The sequence below is a fragment of the Lissotriton helveticus genome, chromosome 7 (assembly GCF_964261635.1).
Source record: "Lissotriton helveticus chromosome 7, aLisHel1.1, whole genome shotgun sequence".
Classification (NCBI taxonomy): domain Eukaryota; kingdom Metazoa; phylum Chordata; class Amphibia; order Caudata; family Salamandridae; genus Lissotriton; species Lissotriton helveticus.
This window is the reverse complement of record NC_136068.1, coordinates 134789083-134813586: the sequence shown is the minus strand read 5'-3', so window position 1 is coordinate 134813586 and position 24504 is coordinate 134789083. Positions and strand designations below refer to the sequence as shown.

The 24504-nt window shown below is 44.2% G+C and overlaps 1 protein-coding gene across 1 annotated transcript in view; it reads left to right on the top strand.

The window, feature by feature from the left end:
- Positions 1-24504, top strand: part of RBCK1 (RANBP2-type and C3HC4-type zinc finger containing 1) — a 193928-nt gene that overhangs the window by 28655 nt on the left and 140769 nt on the right. Inside the window, exons 4-5 of the mRNA XM_078651729.1 lie at positions 9897-9990; positions 10850-11048. Coding sequence (XP_078507855.1) covers positions 9897-9990; positions 10850-11048 — 293 coding nt within the window. The remainder of the gene's footprint in view (positions 1-9896; positions 9991-10849; positions 11049-24504) is intronic.

Here is a 24504-nt window from a genome sequence, read left to right as displayed (position 1 = left end):
GCGAGAATTGAGGTCTCTTTATTCCTTGAGATAATCCAGTCTAAGGTCCCTCCTTGTGAGTGAGTGGGATGTGTGCAAGCTTGTGTAAGGTTTAGCTCGATGAGGAAATCTTTAAGTGAGTTAACTAGTTTGTCATTGCCGTCCTCCCAGTGGAGGTTAAAGTCACCTAGGAATACATTGTGGGCATCAGGGTTAGAGTTGGCTGTTATGATCTCCATGAGATGCTCTGTGAACTTTGCATTATCTCCAGGAGGGTGGTAGAACGCATGCATGTTGCATCTTTGGTTGTTTGTTGATCTTATATAAAGACCAAGGTATTCACAAGACTCTAGGGGGTCAGATTGGAATTGGCTGACCTCAATCTCTGACCTGTGGATGCAAGCTATACCTCCTCCCACTTTCTTAGGTCTGTCTAATCTGACAATATTATATTGTGGTGGAACTAGGAGATCTATATTAGGTGAAGATGATTCACTGAGCCAAGTTTCAGTGAGGAAGGCCAGGTCGATTTCCTTGTTGATGATGAGAGCAGCTATGTCAGATGCATGTTTCGTTGCCGAACGACAATTTAGTAATAGGCATTTCAGGGGTTCATGTGAGTTCGGGACGTTGTCATAATCAGATTCAGTTGGTGTTACCTGGATATGTCGTAGGTTGTTGTGGATTGCTTTCCTGTCATTCTTTCTGGACGATCTATTGGAGTCAATAGGTACTAATTTGATGCTCTCCTCTCTTCCCCGGACCGGTTGTTCATAAGATCGGAGTAAGGCCAAGGCTTCTTCATTTGACACGGGATCGGTCCTGTTTGGTCTGTTGAGCCTGAGTACAACATTCTGGATGTGTGAGACTTTAGTGTGTGTCCCTAACGTCATCTCCCAGATTTTTTCAATTGTCTGTGAGAATTTCGACGAGACTTGTACCAGGTTACCTACTAGTTTCTGGAGCTCCTTAACTTCATTCTGAGTTTGTGATGTTATCTTTAGTGCGGTAGTCCTGCTTGTCTGTGTTCTACATTTTCTTTTTCTCCATGATTGGTTCTTTCTCACTGTCATAGATCTTTCTTTTTTGTCCTTCATTTCTTTGGCATTACTGACTCTATTACAGGTGTGCTCATTATTCCCTAGTTTGAGTGGTGAAGGGGGTGAATATATGGGTAAGGAACTGTGGTATTCACGTCTCACATTCCCAGGTTGTTGAGGAAGGGCGCGGTTATCTTCAACAGGGGATTTCCTTGGAGCTGAGGTAGTCACCTCCAGCGCGGGGACGTCTTGAGCTGGCAACATCAGCTCTTCGCTTGGGGCCAGATTCTTCCCTCTGTTTCCAGTGTTAGTAGACTTCATTATCCCTTCTATCACAATCTCTGGTAATGCACTTTCAAATTCAGTGACATCTCCGGGGTTGGAGGTTAGATTGTTCTGGCCGACCGTTTGGTTCGAGTTACTAGTGATAGGGCCGTTGAAGTCGGGGGTGACAACTGGTGGGGTCATGTGTTGTTGGTGGCTTGTACCTTCTATGGATTCCTTCAGGGTTTGGAAAGTTATCTTAAATTTCTCGAGTTCTCTGTTAGCTGCTTGTATCAGAACTATTCCCGTTTTATATAGAGTAATGTAAAGTTCAGTATTGCTTCTTTTAGTTAGTGAGGTCGTTATTTTAGTGCCATGTGGTATGTTTTTTTTAGCTTTCGTGAACAGCGTTTTAGTAAAGGCATTACGCCATTTAGCTGTTTTGTCAGTGTAGAATATCAAATCATTCATCATAGCGCCTTTAACTCTATCGAAATATGGGTCAACGAATAAGGTGTCCGGATTTTTTCTTAAGGTGTTATGTTTGAATTTTTTAGCAGCATTTTTGGATAGGGTTGATGGGTATTCTATACTCCTTGCATTGGGTCTGGTTGAGCATCGGTATCTTCCATCCATGTCCGCTTCTCGTTGTGGGTCTTACGACGTCTTTGTCTATCTGTTCTGAATAGTTCCCTGCTAAAATATCATGTGGTTTATACTTCTTATACTGTATGGTCGTGGAGGGTCTAGACGTTGAGGTGATTCCAGGTCTACAGTTTCGGAAGTATAGGTATGGTTTCTCTGTAAAAGGTATCTTCTAATTAGACCTTAGCAGTTAAGCTATCATAATTCACAGTCAACCTTTGTAGTTGTGATGCCATGAGTAGTAATTAATTAATTAACTATCTTTGGTAATCAAAGGGTTGTCTGATGAAAAATAGTCAATGAGGAAAGTTAATCATAATGATATCGTAATCACCGTAAACCATTGAGATTTTGATGCCATCATCAGTAATCAATAAAATAAAATAAAATAAATGTTATTGATTATCAAGAGGGTTGTCTGCTGAATGTTACTCAGTACAAGATGTCCGCTGAGTCTGATCTACTGGTCTCTTGAGGAGAGAAAACTCCAGATCTTTAGTCCTTTTCACTTTTCCTCCACCCTTCTCTCTTTCCACTCTCTTGAGGAGAGAAGACTTTCTCTCTTTCCCCTACTCCCGTTCTTTAGTCCCTTTTTGCTTTTCCTCGGCCCTTCTCTCTTTCCACTACTAAGGCTCGGTAGTCCTTTTTCGCTTTTCAGGACAGTTAGGGCTCTGTAGACTTCCTTCTCGAGGCCCCAGTCCTCTTTCGCTGTCAGTGCTCTTGTGTTGTTGATCCTTAGCGGTTAATGGCAGTAGCTGTGTCTCACGCAGCCGCCATTTTAAGGTCAGGCGCGCCGCTTCACCGTCTCTTGTCTCCGCGGTCACACGTTTCTCTCCTGTGTGATCTGGTGAGGCCACGTCCGGGGCAAGGGATGGACGTACCTTTTCCGACGGTCGTTGAGGATCTCTCCGCTCCTCCTTCCGCGGTGACCAGCCTGTGTCTACAGGCACCGGGGCTGCCGCAGATGATTCCTCCGATTCCCCTGATTCACTGGCTCGCCTTGCGCTGCAGCATAGATGTCGCCTGTCCTGCGGATCCTTCCCAGTTGTTGTTCCCCATCGGGTTATTCTTCACGGGATCGTTCTGAAGGAGGAGGCACCTAGTTCACCGATCAGGTACCTTGTTCTCGCCGGCTTCTGTCTTCTGTGTTCCTACAGGCTTAGTTTCAGCTCGGATCGGCTCAGATCGGCTAGCTGTGGTTCCGCTTGGTATGGAGACGCAGTTTGGGGTTGTTCGGGGATTTAATCCAAATTTGGAGATCCCTAGCCCCGGAGCTCCACACTAGAGCTCCCTTACAGCGGCCATCTTGTTGACTTCTTCATCACTTTACTTCTTTTTTGGCTCCTTCTTTTTGGTCAGAATACATGAGAGGCATTTCTTCTCACAAATTTCATTTTATCCCTATAAAGCTTTTGAAGTCCCTAATGTTTGATATGAAAAGTAGAGCGGAATATATTTTACCGGCCAAGGGGTGAGCTTGTTGAATGCGCTACCTATGTTTTTGAAAGTAGAAAATAACCATCTGATATTTGGAAATAAACAAAAAACTGGGCTTTTTGTTCATAAGGGATTCCTAACGAGTGCCTAAGTTGTCACTTCTTTATCACACCTCCGATATACCTTGTTTGAGAGCGGATGTCCATGCTAGTAGCCAATTAGATGAAGATGTCACTGCTCACAATTTGATAGTATTATTTTGGGTGGTGGTGGTGTGTGAATGTAGGTTCTCTACCAGGAGACCTAATGTATGTGAACTCCACGAGAAAGCTTGCTGCTGGGGGATATCACTGAGTTCCTATTTTCACTCCCTGGAGAAGTCAGTGATTGTGAGTATATCCATGTACTGGAAAATGTATTTATTTATTTATAAAGTTTTATATAGCGCGAACATGATCCCAAAGGATATCCGAGTGCTTTACAATTTGAGGGAGAGGAAGGTAATAGTTGAAGTACAGTCATCAAAAGGAATACCAACCCAAACAAATCAAATATGCATATCAAACAGAAGGTTACGAATAAAAGGGACAACACAGGTAAATATAATAATTGGACCATAGAGAACTGGGAGGGGAGAAAGTGACTAGTAAAGCAGAATAATACCAAAGGCAGGATTTAGGGTGTGAGTCCAGAGCATTAGAGCAGACGATCCAATACCCTTTTAAGGTAGGTACTTGTTCATGAATAATCTTTTTACTGCCACTTTGAAGGCAACCTTGGAGAAGAGTCTGCATATTTCCGGTGGGAGAGAGTTCCAGTTCTTCGGCGCAGAGCCTGTTGACAGGTTCTCTTTTTTGCGAAAGATCTGTGGTTTCAGGAGGAGAGAGTTAGCACTCCTAGAAGGTCTACCCCCTCTGGATAATTCTAGCTTTTGCGCTAGATAATTGGGGTTTTTGAAATGGGGGGGCTTTGTGAGACAGACAGGCAATCTTTAGCTGAATTCTTGCTTCATAGGGCAACCAATTTAGGCATTTTAAGACTGAGGAGATGTGCTTGTTTCTTTTGGTACCCGCGACCAATCTGGCCGCTGCATTCAGAGAAGCCCTTAGTAGGGCCATGGTATATTTGGGGAGGCCACAGAGCGCAGCACTGCCATAGTCTAGCCTCGGCAAAACAAGCGCTTTGACCACTTGCTTGAAGTCAGTTTGTGGGCCGAAAGGTTTTAGATTCCTGAGTATCCTCATTAGGTGATTAGCTCCCTTGCACACATTGTTGATATGATTTTTCATGTTCAGATGCTTGTCTAGGGTGAGTCCGAGAGATTTGGCTGAGTCAACAATGAGGGGGAGCAGTTGAAGGCAGTGAGGTGGTTCATCCAAAATTTTGGGGATGTGATTCGGGGGAGAAATTAGAAGGAATTCTGTTTTGGAGGTGTTCAGCAAAAGGTGGTTCTCAGTTAACCAGTTTTGAGTATTTATTAGGGTAGAGTTGAGTGATATGAGGTTATTCGGGGAGAAGATTTTTAGATGAAGTTGCATTTCATCCGCATAAATATGGAAGAGAATGTCTGCGGAATGTTTTTGTTTTTTAAAACTTTCTTTATTGATTGAAATCACAGTAGTACATTACATGATTGAACGACATATTGCATGTTACCATCAAAATATTCCGGCTCAACATCAATCAAGATTATTCAGTACATGTCTCCTACCAGTCTCTCTTGCCTGCGCATTTCCATTTCGATCGTGGGTTATACACATAAGTCTCCCCTGTGTTTATTCCACTGCGACCACTTCTTGTCCCATTTCTTAGGGCATCCCCTCGCCTTCTAGACTTCCGTCTCTGCCAGCATACACCTGTCCATCTCTTTGACCCATATGGTGACACGAGACGGGTGTTTGTCCCCCCAATTTCTAGCCACTTCTCTTTTTACCAGCGTGTAGCCCAGTGTTGTGAACTGTTGTTCGATTTCCGTTAAGTCAGTGGCCTCCCAGATGTTCAATAATCCGATTTGTGCGGTTAGTGTTAGTTCTTTCCCTACTACGGCAGTGGACATGTGAGTTGTGGCTCCCTCCCAGAAGGGGCGTACCTTGGGGCAGGACCACAGAGTATGGTAAAATGTGGCCTGCTGGCCACACTCTTACACACCTATCATCCGGTTTGGACCCTATTTTGGCCAAGACTACCCCTGTAATATACGATTTGTGGAGTATTCTAAGTTGGATCAGGCGGAATCTCTGAGTGCTAGCCGCCTCACGTGGGGACATTAGTGCCGATTGCCAGTCGTCGTCCTCCATGTGTCCCATATCATTTTGCCAGCGCTCCCTGAGCTTCGGGAAGATATCCGGAAGATTGTTACTCAGTTTCTTATAGGTTAAGGGTATCGTCTTTGACCTGAGAGGACCATCAAGCAGGCGATCTTCCAGAGGCGACGACTCCGGTATGTCTGCGAGAGAGGGAAAAGCTGCCTGTAGCGCATGTCTGATTTGTAAGTATCTGTATATTTCTCCCTGTGCCAACTGATATTTTTCCTGGAGCTCACCAAAGGTCAATATCGCCCCCTTTTTGACCAGATCTCCCACAGTGGATAACCCGATAAGGTCCCATTTGTCAAATCCGGGTTTATACCCTAGTCTTCCTTGTTTCTGAGTGAACCACAATGGTGTGGCCAGCGAGAGAGTGCCTGTCCAGCCTAGTCTAGATGTGACTATACGCCAAATGTCCAGTGTATGTTTGGTAGTCCGAAGCACTTCCCCCTGTTTTTCCTATCAGTGGTGTATAGAGCCCCCAGATAACCAGAGCGGTCTGTCTGGTATCTATCGAGTTCATACGCTGGGTCGTCTGGACGGTAATACATCAAATGATTAACAGTCACCAGCTGCGCCTCCCAATAGTATCGTTGCAGGTCTGGGAGGGCTATGCCCCCATTGTACCAACTTTTTGTCAGTGTCTGCCTAGCAATTCTAGGGGCCTTTCCGTCCTATAGTAACATATTAATTTCACCCTCAACAGCTCTGAAGTACGAATCTGGGACTTTGTACGGACTGTTATGCAGAACGTATAAAAATCGAGGCAGGGCCAGCATCTTGAAGAGCGCCGCCCTCCCCACCAGTGTTAAGGGCAGGGTCCTCCAATGCTTTACATCTGCACGCAGTCTGGCCAGAGGTGGAGCCAAATTTGAGTCGTAAAAACAGGCTGGGTCCGAGGTAACAAATATCCTCAAGTATCAAAATCCGTCAGCTGCTATCGATATCACACACTGTGACGGGAGACGCAACACCTCTCCTTTCAGCATGAACAAGACTGATTTGTGCCAGTTAATTGCATAACCCGAATATTTACCAAAGTTTGTGAATATGTCTAACACGGCACTAATCGATTTATATGGGGACGCCAAATAAAGTACGATATCGTCTGCATAGAGCGATATGCGGTCTTCTACATCAATTGCCCAGCGCATGCCACGTATCATCACATCCCTTCGTATCCAGGCCACGAGTGGCTCCAGGATGAGGGCAAAGATCAGCGGGGACAGTGGGCATCCCTGCCTTTTGCCCCTGCGGAGTTCGTACGTCCGGGAGGTAAAGCCGTTAACCCTCACATGTCCCAATACCCCAGTATATAGAAGTCTCACTCAGGCCACAAATTTGGGGCCTAGCCCTGCCCTTTGCAGCACCTGGAATAGGTATGGCCATTCTATGGAGTCTTAACGCCATGGAGGCGTCAAGGGACAATATTCCGCGTCTTTTTCTATGTATGGTCTTCTAGCCATGACATTGTGTACACAACGTAACTTGAGGGCCGTATTTCACCCTGGCATAAAGCCAGACTGGTCCGGATGGACCAATGAGGTAATAACGGTCGCCAACCTGTTGGCCAAGACTTTCGCTAATATCTTCGTCTCCACATTTATTAGTGAGATAGGCCTATAGGAGCTGCAATTGTCCTCTGGTTTACTTTGTTTATAAATAACTACAATAGTGGCTAGGCGCTGATCTAGGGCTAGCTGACCCCCTTCCAAGCTCTCTTCATACATGGCTTTCAGATGTGGTACCGTCAAAGAGGCTGTAGCCTTCAGAAACTTCACGGGACTCCATTGGGCCCCATCGCCTTCCCCGATTTAAGTTGTCCCAGAGCCTTGCTTATTTCTTCTGTTGATAGGTCTGCTTCCATAACGTCCAATGTCTGTGGAATTTAGTGCATTAGCTAAGGGTTCCAAGAGCAGGAAGAGTATGGGGGATAGGGTGGAACCTTGGGGGACCCTCATGGGTACTGGTGATGGCTGGGAGAGAGAGTGGTTCGCCTTAATTCTTTGGGATCTGTGATGGAGGAAGGAGGAGAACCATTGCAGCACCGCACCAGAAAGGCCCATCCTGTGCTTCAAAATGTATAGGAGGTTGCTGTGATTAACAGTGTTAAACGCTGAGGAAAGGTCAAGGAGGATAAGGAGGCAGGGTTGATTTTGGTCGAGCATTTTTAAAATGTCATCCATAACGTGAGTGAGAGCCGATTCGGTGCTGTGCCCACTCAGGAAGCCAGATTGGTGTTGGTCCAGGAGGTGGAAATTCTCAATGTGGGCGCCGAATTGAGATTGGACAAATTTTTCTAGGAGTTTGGCTAGGGTGGGGATGTTAGAGATAGGGCGGAAGTTGTTAAGGTCCTTACTATCTACTGTAGGCTTTTTTAGGCAATCCGGGATCGTACCTTGTGAGAGAGACGCATTGACAATCATTGTCCAGATGGGGGTGACAACCTCCTTTAGTTCTTTGAAGATGAACAGTGGTAATGGATCTTTAAAATGATTAGATGGGTTGATGCTCTGAAGAATCTTGTGAGTGTCTCTTTCACTGAGGGAAGTGAAGGTGCTCCATGAGGCATTGTTCTTGGTGTTCAGACTAGTCGGTTCAATTTTCTCAGATAGGGCTGGGGGAGTAGGAGGGTGGGGGCATTCCTCCCGGATAGTAAGGGCGTCTTCCTGGAGTCAAGATCTATATTGATGAGTCTGGATTTCTCAGCAAAGAAGGCAGCAAGTTCATCACATAAAGGTGGGCTGACTCCAGAGACCGAGCGGGTTGGTGTGTCAACTCAATTTCAATTACCTGGCCTGAAATATCTGCCTCTGTCTCTGTAAGTGCTGGGATGCCTCCGGGTAGCCATGCGCTATATAAATACCACTCAATTTCAATTGCTCTTTCACCAGCTCAAAAAGTTTCAGTTGGGACCTGAAGTAGTCCACCGTAGCGATCTAAGGATTATTAGTTGGCCCGAAGATGAATTTGATTTCTAGGATCGTTCAATTGCCCTAAGGTTATGGCGCTCTGTGTTTAAATTGTTGTTGAACTATGGTTTTGAAATTTTAGTTGGGGCATTTTTTTGTTGGAGTGGAGGAATGGAATCCATGATTCAAGCGATAGTAGAGTTGTAGAAGTTAGTGAGTGCATGTACCTCAGTCATGTCAACTTGTGGAGGGAGGGCAGATGTACACTGGGTTGCTAGATCTGCTGTATTGATATTTCTGAGGTCCCTTTTCCAAATCTTCGATTTCGTTGGTTGAGACTTTCTCTGGGAGACTTCCATGTTGATAAAAAAGAAGATGCAATGATGAGCGGACCAATCACATGGGGTAATGGTGTCCAATGTGATGGTGTGATCTTTGGTGATGATGAGGTCCAGAATTTCACCTTTATTATGGGTTGTCTGGTCACAGTGTTGAATCAGATTGTGATCAATTAGGAAGGATTTGAGGCATGTTACAGCTTGGTCATTGAGGTTGGACCAGTGAAGGATGAAATCACAGAGGAAGATTTGGGCCACGGTAGAATCAACATTGTCAGAAAAAATGGTTGAAATTATTATTATAGACAGTACACTACATTTGCAAATCTGACTTACCATGTCTCCTGTTTCCAGCTGAACTCTGTCTTGCACATATGTGGACCTGAGCTTGGTATGTTTAAAACATTAGGTCTAACAAGAATCAAACCGGTTTATAATGCATCTTAGAACATTAATTTCCCATAGATGGTCGCCTTGGGTAGGAGAGAAAACTAGAGAAGGCGAGCCTGGTGCTTCTATATAAGCAACGTCTGATCAGTCATCTCGAGCACCTCATGCTAGTTGTGAGGAAGATTCTTCCAGCATTTGTCCGCTGGTGCATAACCATCTCCCATCCTTCCTACGAATATTGAAGCCTTATTGAGGCTCACGTATTAGAGTTGAGCACCTGTGTTGGTTGATGAGGCTTTGTGTGTTTGTGTCGCATTGTGGTTTTGGAGTTTGTATCCAGTGGTTTCCTTATCGGATAAGATTGGAGTAAATTTGGAGTTTGTTTCAAGCAGTGAATGCTTCTATCAACCATGTATAGCGGATTACACCCCTGGAGTAGCTCTCTGCATGTATGATGTTAGGTCCTTGACCTTGAGTTTTGCTTGTTGCACAGGAGGAGGTCTGGATGTATGTGCAATAAGTCAAGACTTCACTCTTAGATGAATATATGGGTTCTAATACTTGCTTCCACTCCTCCTTTTTCAGACTGCGGGTCAGTGTTGAGGATGCCGGTTCCCTGACAGCGCCCATCACACTGAAGGTCAGCCCTGACATGACTGTGTCTACGCTGAAGGATCTGGTAAGAGAATAGGAACGGGCACAAAGTGGGCTCCACGAGAACGGAGGCATGAAGGATGAATGCAAAGAGGCCTCATCTCTGGCGATTGTGTATTTTGTTGATATATTTTGAGTGGTTTGGGATTCTGTGTTGGCATTTAGAAAGGTTCTGCCATAGGTGAGGCGGTCCAGGCATAGGCCGGGGTATTCTGGAAATGAAGGGGTATGACAAGGGGTTGGTAATTTTTAGCTTCTCATATCAGAATTGACTAGGTAGAAGACCGTATCAGTCCAGATGGTTCAGCGATGGCATTTAGTGGGAGATTGTTAGCGGGGGGTTGGAAAGGAAGCCACATTCGAATGATGAGTGAGCAGTGTTGGAAGTTTCCATTTTAGAATGGGCGCAGTGTGGCAGGAGGATGCTTATTGGCTAGGGAGATCAGGGTTGATATTGGGTTGGTAATTGATGGCATGTGGTTTGTTGGTATCAGTCCTGGAAAGTGAGGGGTAGTTGTCATTGTGGGTTCAGTGTTGAATAGGTCTGTGTTGGCCTAGTAAAGCAAGTGTTGGCTTGTGGGGCATTGTTGGCATTGGGGGGCCTCGGTGTCGGCATGTTGCTGTACCGAAGAAGTGGGGACTATGTAAAGGTGTGGGCCAGAGGGTGAAAAGTAGCAGCCTAACCCAGCTTGCTCTGATAGGCTGTGCAACTTTGTTCTTTGAGCAAGCTTTACTCTGCTACATCTCTGATGGACATGGGCAAATCAATCGTCACATGTTTTTCAGACCATGTGGCTCTGGGTGGCCTTCTGTACATTTTCCGTATGAAATGTTAGTGATTCTTACCCCATTCTATTTCTGCCTCTCCCACATTGATGATTCAGGTGTTTAAGGAGTACAACTTTCACCCAAGTGTGCAACAGTGGGTGATTGGACAGAGGCTCCCACACGACCAGGAGACCCTGCACTACCATGGCATCCGCAGGGATGGCGACACAGCCTTCCTGTATATTCGATCTGCCAAGCAAGCTAAGCTTACCCCTGGGCATCTGGAGAAAGCACAGCGGCAGATCTTTTTGGAGGGTGAGCGACCATACTTTTGTTTTTCGGAAAACAGCATTGCTGGTGATGGGAAATGTGAAGTATGGAATGCAGACACTGGATGTGCCGTCTACTTTTGAAGCCATTTTTTCACTACCTCGTACTTCTGTCAGTTCCATCTTACTCATGTACACCACTGCAACAAACTGGGGAGTATGTATATGCTTTGGGATAAAAAGGAGATGCAAGATCTAGCAATAGTAATAGCAAGCTCTTTTTATGGCAAATGTGTCAATCATATCCTGTAGTCAGAAAGCCTGAGAAAAATGTATACACATTTTTTAGGATACATTACCTTACTATGGGAAGTTCTTGGGGGCTGAAGACCCCGAGAGAGAGAGAAAGGAGGGGCAATAAATCTTATATTAACTCTAGGTTCACTTTTGTTTATTACTGAAAATGTTTAGCTTATTGACTTCTTCATAAAAACCAGCAGACAATTGAGCCTGGAAGGATCTCAGAGTCCAGGGACATAGCAGAGTGGGTCTATTGTGAGCCCAACAAGAAGGCAGAGCATTGTAGTACCTACAACATTACACCCAGTGAATGTAACTTTTCTAGATTGACTGCAGTCTCGGTTTCCTGCTCTCTCTGTAAGCATGAAAGCAAACCACACCAGTTCTACCACAAATCTGCAGTGCATTGAGAATTCTTTTTCGTGCTGACCTGTAACATACTTTGTAATGCTCCTGCTTGGCATTGGGTTTGTAAACGTGTTGCCACATTTCCCCAGTTGAGTTCCTGTGGTTAGCCAGTGACACACGATTGTGTTTCAGACACAGATCTCTGATAAAAAGTCAGGTTTAGGTCCTCTGTTAGTTGTGCTGAAGTATGATAGATGATCTGATTAGGAACTTGGTTGATTTAAGACAACTATCAACGAAATGCTATCACAGTTGGCTATAAGGAAACCCAAGTTGGCTAAGCAAGCTTTTCCAGACCTAACACCATCCCTGCAGGGCACCACAGGAAGCGTGGATGAAATGCTGCTACAAAAGTTGTACTTGCTGTTGCACCATCACTAGCTGCCCTGTTGTTGTCATTTGGCGAGCCTGCTCCTAATTTGAAACAAAGGTTCCATCCCCAAATTAAATCCTGCTACCAAAACTGAAGGTGTTTGATGTGCTGATCCCAGTGAAAACCTACTTTATGCCCTGCCTTTGTCCCAGAGAGGGCGGTACAGAGGAAATTACGCCACAACTTCATAAGAGGAAGTTGGAATCCTACGGTCAGGAAAATGATTCAGCCTGAAAGTGTTAGACCACTTCGTACCATCTTGTGACTCCAGAAAACAGTTGAAGGCAGTTTGACATTCGTAAGATTTGTTTGCCTTTGTGTATTTTGTGCTTTAAAATGTTCTCGTCCAGATATTTGTGCGTAAAAAAATTCATTTTTATTGTTGGGTAATTTTTTAAAAGTTTTTAAAACTGCTTGTGCTGTTATTTTTTTTATTCTTTGGTTGTGTGTGAAAGATGCTTCGTTAATAGCATGTCAATGAATTCTGTAGGTTACAGTGTCCTCGTGCTGCATCGTTTTTCGTCTGTCGGCATATTGCCTTTGTGAATCTCATCGGAGGTTGTGTTATGTTATTATCATCTCATGGTCAATAGTATAGTCTTACTTACAGGGCCACAAAATGACAAAGCTGTAGTTGCAAGTATCATGTAACAGTAAGTGATCTGTTAAGCGTCATTTGGACATTTATTTCACTTCTATGCTAGCTCTATTGCATGTCTGGTGTTAGCAGAGATCACGTCTTGTATGCTTCTGTCAGTGGAGGGTATTTCTTTAGGGGGCCATTTGTTTTGTGCTTTTGGCACTTGGCTCAACAATGTTAGAGAAGTTGCGTTGTCAGCGCTTACACAAGAAGGTGGTAGGTGTCAGCAACTTATATACAGTGTGACACAGTAGATTACACTTAAACTCAATAACCAGCTAGTACTATATCTACAAATAAGAATAGGTTTGTTATTCACTCGTAAGTAAAACGAGCAGTCAAATATGATACACAAAAACAGAAGGCGCTACAATCTTTTAGGGCCAGAATATTACCAAACTTTTTTTTTGCCCTTAATTTCTCCAGGTTATGTTTTTTTTATGACTGTGCTATCATATTGGCTTGTACTTGAGGCGTCGCTGGGTAAATGAAGGACTTATTTGGTGTTCTCCAACACTGTTTACATGAGCCCTCTAGTTGACCATTTCAAGTCACCGGGACAGGTTACTAACAGAAATGGGACACTGTGGCAATCTTGCTATATGTGTGACTCTGTTTCAGTGGCCTAGGCTCTGGCCCGGCTGCAAGGCTGGACAGCTCAGCGGACAGGCACCCTAACTGCTGAGTTTCAGCAACAAAATTACTGACCAGTTCCTCCGCCCAATACCACAATCCCCAAACAATATTCCTACCAATTGCAGTCAGTGGTGCAGTTCTGGGTTCCTTCACAGTCTTTGTCCAAGCCAATGGTCTGATGTGATAGTGGGGGCAGAAGACAGTGGATCGCTTATAAAGTCCTCTGGATACCTAATATATATTGAAACCAATATTTGCAGTACAATATTTCCAGTTGCAGGATTCACCCATTGGAGAAGGGGCCCTTACTGGACCCCAATGCTTCACATGGTCCACTGGGATCTGAACATTAGTGTTAAGGATGGACTGTGACTACCATAATATCTAAGAAACCATAAGAGTCAGAGGTCGTTCAAGTGTTCAAGACCTCCTGGTCTCTGTAAGACTGGAAAATTGTATAATACAAGGCATCCTAAAGGTATGGGGAAGGCAACAATAGTGAAGAATGACTAGTTCTCTTTATGAAAAGACTAATTTGCAGCTGCCTAACCTGGGCAGTGCTTTGTCTGCCTCTTTGCTTCTCAAGGTTACCAAAGATCTAATCTCTTGGGTCATATTGGTTCCTTCAGGTATCTTCCAAGTTGAGGATCTAGGCAGATGGGCCTTGTGCAGATTTTCAGAGGATCAAGACCAATTTTCTGTTTGCAGGGAAAAACTAGCTACTCACTTTTCAGGACAGGTCAGGCCAAGCTGCAAAGTTTCTTATAAGAGATTGGTAGGAGAACTGCAGCCTGCCTGAGGGTCTGTTCCTGGCAGTGCATTTGCACTTGTCTGGAGCACAGTCCACTGGATGTACAAACATAAGAGTCAAGGGGATCAGTATTTATCCTACATCGGTGCCTGGGGCAGGAACCTTTTAAACTAGTTTGTCTTTCTGCAGTTCAGGAGATCTATATTTTCCTCGTTGTCTCTTGGCTTTGACAGGCTTCAAGAGCAGAAATTCCCAGGTCAAACCATTTTGGACTGGTTAGTGTGAAATGAGGGCTTCCTTCAGACGGGGTTTGGAAACTAAGAGTTTCACTAAAGCGGGGCAAATGCTCTGTAAACAAAGAAAGGGACTTGGAAGCCTCCTGAACGCAAAGGCTGAGATTGGAATTGTGAAGCACGAGGATGTGTAGACTACCATGTGTAGTATGGGCAAAGCATGGCCTACTGACCACCATCTTCTACATCCATGTGCAATGTCGGAATGGACACCACTATTGACTCTTGTGCCAGGAAACCCACTCTTCCTCCAACATGCATACACCATCTCACAAACAAGGTAGGCATGTGAGCCTACCTGGATCGACCTTTACTAAGGAGATCTGGTAAGCGGCCTCTTCAGAGGGGTCCAGGCAAAACAAAACAAATGCCTCTGGACTAGCATCATGCTGGTGCCATAGTCCATCTCCCCGTAGATTGGGGTTGGGGGCAGGAGCCACTGTCACTCCGATTGGGTGGTCACGTAGGGTAACCTCATGTCAGCAAAGCTAGTATCTTCTGATGAGTCACAGGCATAGAAATGTCATGCAACTCTAGTGTGCTTGCATGTTGCCAATTTCAATGAAGGAAAAACATTGAGGGTGCCAGGACAAAACATACAGGGAAGGGACACTCCGCTTTTCCAATCCATGCAGAGGCCCTTCTTCCCAACACCAGCATGGTGGAATCCTCTGTGGTCCAGCCAAAAAAAGAACTTATGAAGCAACATTGTAATTGTTTGTTCATTTATATCTTTTTTAATTTCAAAACATAATAGATATACATTTAGAAAATGCTCACATGGTGGAGACATTATTCTTTTTAGACTGCAGGGCTACATTGAAATGTTGCCTGTCCCTTCTTAGAATTTTTTTTAGCACTTGTTTTCAGCAATTAATTAAGTCTGCTTTTTTATACGTAAACAAATGGCTAAATGCTGTTGCGCTGTGCTTGAGTATTGCTTCAAGGTCCATTGTCAAACGCAACAAATACAATAAATTATAGACTTTCCTTAGTACTTTGGCCAGGCTGAAGAGTTTCTGTTCATTGCATGGGCGTGGTGCGTTGTAGACTGAAATGGGTGTGTTTTAACTGTTGCGCCATAAAAATGCCTTGTGACCACAAATGATGCCTAAGGTTGTTTGCTCCTGTGAGCAACAGGAACAGCCACAAGTATAAAGGACTCACTTGTAATATTTCTATACAACTACTGATCAGAGGTGCATCTACACAGACCTCCACAAATCAAGAGTTGTCATACTGAGACATGAGCCATAAGTTATTGTTACACCTGGTGTAAAAATGTGTCACAACAAAGTTTGATTAAAAACCTGTAAAAAAAAATGTAGTTCTTCACGTTAAAGGATGTAATGTGAGAGAGGCTCACAAAGTTGCCTTGGATGTGGTAACCTAGAGTCACACGTATCTCAGTTTAGGAATGCTGGTTCATCCTTGTAAACGGCTAAAGCTGTTGTCTGAAAATAGAGCTGGACTTTCACTGTTATGTTATGGTTTTTAGATGGCATAGTCAGAGCCAATAGCTTTGCTCCTTGTTCTGTTGTGACAAAGGCTGCTATCTTCTTGTTTGGTGATATCAGGCTGTGGGACCATAATTTACCATTAATTCTATTGTTGGATATCAAGTTTGGTACCAAGAAGGATGGGATTACCTCTGTATGTACTGGGTTTTTAAGAAAATTGGGGATAGCTTTCAGTACTCGGCAGTCAGTGGATTCAATGGCTGGGTGTTTGCAATCTTGTAAGAAGCGATGAAAGATTGTGGAAGTAGGGGGGGTCATCTGGTGCACAATACTATATTACTATAAACTGAAAATTACCACATTATAAAAAAACTTCATGATCCTCAATATATGCCTAAAAATGTTTTATGGGGCTCTTCCTCAAACGCCCAGTGTCCTAGTTATGTTATGGAAGATGTCGATTTAATGTGTACGTCTGCCAGGCACTTTTATGAATTTTGGAAATGCATATTTCAGGAGCATAGCATTTTTACTTGGATCCATCTTACTCTGTTTCTGCGTCATTTAACTAAGTCTTTCCCAGGACCTGTCCTCTTGAGACAAATGGAGTTTTTTTTAATACCATGCTTATAACTTGATTTTGTATTGTTATGGGAAGCTAGTTAGAGATCTTCCCCACTATTGATTTTGGTGCAATAGTTTTATGGATTTGTGTGTGATGAAGGTATCAAATTAAAAAAGTATCAAATTAAAAAAGTAGGACTATCTCATGTAAGATGAAACAGATTTGGGGACTTCATGGGACCTTGTAGAATAGATAAGTGAGGAAATGCACATTTTTAATATGTAATAACTATTTATTAGTATGTCTGATCATTGACCACTTGTATTTATTTTCTTTTTATTATATTCTTTGATATGATTTCAACATTACCTATAAGTGCTATATGTAATTATTTTCTTTTTATCTTAATGCTTCCCCAAACAAACAATAAAAGGATGAGGTAAGGCAACGTCTCCCTCTCCGATTCAAGTCCCTGAATTTAGCAGCATGGCTCGTTCTTCAGTCTTAGAATTTGGAGACTTGGATCCCCAGCATAGAAGCAAGGTCAAATTGCAAGAGACTTGTGAAGTAGTTAAGGGAAGCTTGGACTCTGCTTGATAGAAATGTTTTTTTATGTGATGTGTTAAGGCAGGTAAGACACCATTCCCTCATACAGGGCTTCAACACTTGCATGGGGTCTAAATCTAGTGCTAGGTACATCATTGGTTATGCAGGGGCGTAACACAGGCCCCGCAGCCCTCCCGGAGCAGAGCTGCAGGGGTCCCCCTCAGCACCGTACTCCGGCCTGAGAGCTCCATATTAAATACAGAGTGGGTTACGCCTGTGTGCTTATGGTTAACAAAATGCAAGCTTTAGCCATTTAAGACTTCTTCATTCAAATACATATATGGGCTTGTTCAGAACACATCCCAAATTTACCCCTAAAGTAGTGCCTGTATTCCATGCAAAGAAAGCCGTCCAAAACTAATACCAGAAACATCCTTGTTGACATCTAGTGCCGGGAGGGACCTTCTTTATTAAATTGATACGGTAAAGATATTTAGGAACACTGCTTAACTTGTTTTGTATGTGTAGTTGTATAGCGCTTACTACAATTTTTATTTTGGTCCTGTAGTGGCTTCCTGTAGAATCATGGTGCTTTTTGCCATTTGAGGTAAACCTTGATTATTTGTGGGATTGTCTGCTAACACTATATCTCATTGAACACGTGGATGATATTGGATTATTCAGCTCTGTTCTGGAGCTGTGTAGGACATTATGTGGAAGGATAAGTATTCCTTCGAAAGACGTTGCCGTTTGTTTCTCTTTCAGTGGGTCTACAGTTGTCCATTGCTGAGTATCAGGTAGTGGTTACATTTGATGTGAGTCGAATATGGATTCCAGTTCCTGTGGTAAAACTGCATTCCCCTTGTTCTACCTACCCCTCTGAACAAACCAGATGAAAAATGAAGATTACCTGAGATATTGAGTGTAGTGAAACTGGTACCCTTGATAAATCTGGATTTCTTAGAGGCTATTCATGATATAACCTGGAATATCACATATGCTGACAGCAGTTGGAATAAGGAGCTACATGTCTTGGGGCGGCCTTGTGTGAATGTTCATGCCAGGGTTTCTCTAAAGTGATTTGTTGATGTAGAGCATTAATTGCTCCGTGTTGAGTATTGCATTATGAAGCGGAAACTTTATTCAGTTGTTTTATTTATTATCCTGCTGAATACTACAAGTGAAACAGAAAAGACATTTGACGCGTAAGAAAGCAGCAACACTAACTTTCAATGGAAACATGACATTGTTAGGTATATCCAAGGCAGTAACATGGTTGACATTACACATCTTTAGTAGGAATTATTGTTTTTTTAAAGAGTAAATTGCGTTTAGTTAATTAAAACCTTTACATGCACAGAAAAAGATATTAGACATGCAGTACATGGTTTAAAAATTGTTTGTTATTGCACATTAATTCTATTAGAACACTTAGAGCAAGAGTATGCTTAAATTATATTTAAAATGAACTACCTATCACTCTCCAAAGTTTGGAGTAACAAACTGCAAATATTGGTAAAGTGCGTTGCAGGGTTATAAAGTGCCTGCTGTTTCGTTGCAAGGTTGCCAATCTGAGTCCTTGTCTGTCCCTTCGTCTCACCTTAGGATGTACCTGTACTGGTATGATGCATGCTAAATCTTGTGAAATTATATTGTCATCGTGATTATGATGATAGAAAAGGTTTAGGTTGAAATTTCCGGACATCAAGTATGAGGCATCATGTTCTGTTGTTAGTACCATATTAATTGATTCCATTTTTTTTTTATTGTTGCTGACTTTTCCCTGAAAAGTGGGGTTGATGTATATGTTTAATACTATAAGTGGATTGTTTTGTACCTTGAGCCCAGTCTTGTACATTTATAGTCTGAATCCATTTCTCTGGAATGTTTGTTCCAACCTTCACATTTATATTAGCCAAGATGTATATTGCAAGCCACCCCCCGCCCCCCCACCACCTCCCCCCTTGGGCCGCCCGATGAGGCTAGATTTCAAAGCATTGTTATAATACTCCGAGTAGCCCAACAAAGGGACCAAGTGCTTGGACCAGTTCCCTTGGAGAATAATAATTTAAAATTTCCTAAAAACTGAACGACTTCAAGGTCAGTTATCTTGTGCTGGATTCCGGGTATGATCCATGAACAAATGTTCAGAATAGCTGAGGTTTGTTCATTGGCTTTAGAATAGATTATGGGTATTGTCTGCGTCTAGTCCACAGTTCGATATCTCACCACCTGCTATAGTCCTGGGAAGCCAAGTCAAGTCCAGGGTACCTAGTTTGTTTCTGAGCGGGTTGTTCTGATTGCCTTCCAAGCACAGTGTGTCCTTAATTGGTTTGTTCCTTTTGGGCTTTCTTTGACACGTAATTTCCTTTCCGATTGGGGACTTCAAATAGAGAAGAGTGTTTCTGTAGTTGAAGTGGATTGCTTGACATCCATAGTCTGTTTCTTATGAATGGTAAATTGTGTTCTCTGGAATACTTTGTCCATCAGTTGATACAGCGATGATAATCGGAAAAATATTTGTGGGCACTTTATATCAGACTTTATTTTACAGCAGTGACTGCTAGGAGTGTGAGATGAGGATTATGCCAGTGAGTCGTGATCTTTATTCCCCAATCCCAAAAGGATGATCTTGCACTAAAGACTAAAGTGGCCAGTCTTGAGTAGCAAAGTTTTACCAGTGATGGTTCTGACGTCTGAGCCCCTCTTGGCTTCCAAAATGCAACAGAAAGTAAGTCTGAGGAGCCTTTTTTTAAGATTAGTATTATTTTTGAATAGTTTTATCAGGTTCTAAAGATTTAATATGTCATAAGGACCCTTGGACTGATACTGTGGCAAAAATAATAGTTTGGGTGTGGACATCTTGTTTACACTGATTTGAGTCTCTCTATGTTTTTAGGTTGAGCCTTGGCCGTGCATACGCTGCCCTGTGAGCCATGCTGTAGTGCAGTGTGTACTTTAAGCCTAGCCCACTCTTCGCCCAGATTTGCCATTGGCTTGTGTCCTTGTCCTTCGTAAATGCTAGCTTCTGATTGGTTAATAGGCTTGTTAGTCCCTCCTTAGTACTGCTGTGTCTTCATTTTTAGGTCTCGCCTGAGTCGAGACATTTAGTAAGTGGCTTTTAAAAGTGCCACCAGAGGCTTTTGCTGGCCTACAGCTTGTGTTCACGAGCTTGTACACGTGCACAGCTGCCATCTGTGTTTTTATTGCTGTAATCGGGCTTCTCCGCTTGCACTATCCCCCTTCCTTTTCCCCCCTCCCTCCTGGTCAGCTTCATTTGTATCTTCTAGCTGTGAATCATGCTCCTCTGCTCGCACTCCCCCTCCCTTCTCCCCCTCCTCTTCCTCAGTTTCATTTGTGTCTTCTATCACTGTGAATGCTTCTGCTTCCACCAGGCACACACACCATCAGTCGTCCGTGCACGCTTTCAGTGGGCACACACACCATCAGCCATCAGTGCACGCTTCCACCAGGCACACACACCACCAGCCGTCAGTGCATGCTTCCACCAAGCACACACACCACCAGCCGTCAGTGCATGCTCCCACCAGGCACACATACCACCAGCCGTCAGTGCATGCTTCCACCAGGCACACACACCATCAGCCGTCAGTGCACACTTTTACCAGGCACACTCACTACCAGCCGTCACACACTACCCGCCGTCGGTGCATGCTTCCACCAGGCACACACACCATCAGCCATCAGTGCACGCTTCCACCAGGCACACACACCACCAGCCGTCAGTGCATGCTTCCACCAAGCACACACACCACCAGCCGTCAGTGCATGCTTCCACCAAGCACACACACCACCAGCCGTCAGTGCATGCTTCCACCAAGCACACACACCACCAGCCGTCAGTGCATGCTCCCACCAGGCACACATACCACCAGCCGTCAGTGCATGCTTCCACCAGGCACACACACCATCAGCCGTCAGTGCACACTTTTACCAGACACACTCACTACCAGCCGTCACACACTACCCGCCGTCGGTGCATGCTTCCACCAGGCACACACCACCAGCTGTAGGTGCACTCTTTCACCGGGCACACACACCACCAGCCGCTGGTGCACACTTTCACCTGGCACACACATCACCAGCCGTCAGTGCACCTTTCCACCAGGCACACACACCACCAGCCGTCGGTGCATGCTTCCACCAGGCACACACACCCACCAGCCGTCAGTGCATGCTTCCACCAGGCACACACACCCACCAGCCGTCAGTGCACGCTTCCACCAGGCACACACACCACCAGCCGTCAGTGCACACTTTCACCGGGCACACACACCACCAGCCATCAGTGCACGCTTTCACCAGGCACACACACCACCAGCCGCCAGTGCCCGCTTTCACCAGGCACACGCACCACCAGCCGTCAGTGCAGCAGGCAGGCTCTTCTCAGAATTTCTTGATAAATATGTGTTCCTTGCCTGGGAGGGAGTGGGTCGAGTTTCCATAAACCATGCTGAGTATGCAGGTGCAGTGCATGAACTCCTGTGTGAGTGAGCCATGCTGCCTGGGGCTCCCTCACTCCACACTTGTAAATTGCGCCTGCACTAGGCTTTTTCTCATTTGCAAAGTTCGGCGCATGCACACAGCTAGGCAGCCCCCACACCCCCAGGAATGACTGCTTCCTACACCCAGAATGGATACAACATTCAGAGCAATGAAAACAAGTTCATTTGATGCAACTAACTGTTAACAAAAGAAATGTCCGGCTATTGTAGATCTGGCAACTTAAACAAAACAGCAACAAAAAACAAACAAGCATTGGCATAGCCAATAGGTCTCACTTTTTGAACCCTATAAGTATTTAGTTATGCAGCAGAATATTCTTGGTGCAACAACACGAACTGTTGCATGGCTAAACACTTATAAGGTCTCAAATACGATACCTATTGGCTATGCCAATGCTTGTTTTATTTTTTATTTGTCCAACTAGCAACAAGTCATTATAAACAATTCACATCTTACATATGTTTGAAATATTTGCAACATAACATTTTACATTCTAGTACACAACACAGCTACACCGCACATCTAGTTAAAAAAACAATGACCGTATGACCTCTGTGTTATTTGTCATCAAACGTTTTTTTTTCTTTCAGGGCCTTATGCATTACAGTGTACCAAAAACATAATTACTGTACTTTATTTTAGGGTCCCCACTGACCTCACTCCATTCCTTGGGAATTCTGTGGTGTGCAATCTTCCTCCTCTGTTTGTCTCAGATATTGTACCAATGGTTCCCAGAAATCTCTAGGTTGTGAGGCTCGTGGCAGTTCCTGTGCATAAACCTCTAATGTCTCTTTACAATAAGTCATGTCAGTAAACCAGTCTTTGAGTCTTGGGGGTCGTTTACTCCCCAAGCGTATGGCTATTCGTCTTTTTGCAAGTAATAATGCTACTGCTAGAAACTTCCCTCGTCTGGCCACTTTACGCATGTCCATGATGCAAACCAGTGGTGTGTTTGGTATGTGCTCGGATAACATATTAGTAAGCGTGTCAGTGATATTGTGCCAGTATGTTTTGAGTTGTGGGCATGCCCATGACATATGCAGGAAGTCAGCGCCTGGAGAACTACATCTCTGACATTTATCATCCTCTCTAAGTCCGTATTTGTGCAATTTGACCAGGGTATGATATATTTGATGCGGGATCTTAAAATGGATCATTGGTAAATTGCAGTTTGACGTAAGAAGTTGTAGCTGTGTGCAACTATATTTCCAGTCATATTCGTCTATCGGTTCAGCAATTGTTGCCTCCCACCTTTGAAGTGCTATGTTTGGGCCTCTGCTTTGTTCATCTTGTGCTGCATTATACAGTTGTTTGTCTTCATTTGTAATCTCCCATGAGGACGGCCTCATTTACTTCTTTAATGAGTTTCTCCTACTACATGCCTAACATGCTTTCCTTTAACATTCAGCGCGTCAGGCACACTTTCCAAGTAGCCCGGGACAATCGTGGGTGCTTCCTTTCAATGAAATAGGTCTCGTTAAAAATGTCAGAGGCTTTACCTACATGTTATCGACATCTCAGTTTCAGTCTTTCCTTAGGTGAAGATGCACTTGCGTCGCTCAGAGGGTGGTCAAATGATTTAAACAAAACCGGTCGCGCCGCACCCGAAACTCCTGACCCACTTAACAAAGCCTTGAAATTATGAATTACATAATTAGGAGTCAACAGTTGGGTTGATTTGAGTTGTTTAGGTTGAGCATTGCTGATACCGTTATCTGAGTTTTGGAACCAGTAATTAATGTCTTCCCACCTAGCTACTGAAGGTGTAACGAAAATAAATGACGGCTATACATACCTCCCCGCAGCAGTGAGATGCGTTACGCATGACCTTTTTAATGTAGCAGCAGCAACTCCTCAAAACTAAAGGGCTGTTCATAGAGCAGCTTGTTATGTAGAGTGTGAATGAGGTTAGATTACAGAAATTTGTCTGCGAGGGGGCGGTAATTTATTATTGCTTCCGCACAGAGCAATGGCACTTTTCTTACTTTTTTAGGTCGAGCTGGTAAAAGCAATACGAAGCATTGCGTCCAGCGAAGTATCTATTGTTTCCCACTTTCTGGGAATCTGAGACCGGGGTCGGGCACGCGCGGCGATTGGGATCTGTGGACGCGCACGTCCAAGCCGGCGCCGTGCACATCTCCTGCCTCACATTCCCTGAAGTGCGCAAACACAGACACACAGACACACAGACACACAGACACACAGACACACAGACACACAGACACACAGACACACAGACACACAGACACACAGACACACACACACACACACACACACACGCACACACACACACCCTACAACTAAGCCCCACTCACCGGGCTACAGGATCCGTCCTGCAGGGCTTCCGATTTAGAAGGCTCTGTCCAGCACTTCGAGCAACCAGTTGCCTTCACGCGAGCCTCTTTAGTTCAGGTCATCACCTCATACCATACCACGAAGTACTTCACTTCTCTTCACCCGAAAGTGCATATACTCATCAAACGCGCATGCACAGTGACCAGACGCTCCAGCCAAAGCAGCTCTGCGTAAGCAAGATGTAACACACCAGGCTCGAGAGACTAATATAATGTAAGAAACCGCTGGAAAAGGATATTATTTGGGAGCCTGGTTTGACTAAGCACGAGATCGTGTCCACTCTTTACTTTTCAGTGGGACGGCTTGTTTAGTCGCATGCTATCCGTTTTATCTGTTAGTTGGGCAGCAGTCGAAGACATTACAGCTGTTACTGGGCTTATCTTGGTTAGAGATCAGTGAACCGGTGACTACTTATGTTAGACATCAACATCACTCAAGTTCATGGGCGCTCTTTTCATCTAGCGATGAGCTACTCGCGCACGAAACTGGACTTGAGAGTTCTAGACATCAGATCAGACTGAGAGGTCGAGATTCCTTTATTAAAAACAAGTTTTTACTAAGGTTTTTAACAGTGACAAGTACAGCATCACAACGTTAGTCTTTTTTTAATCAAGCAATATAAGTGACATGCATTATATCCAGAACTCC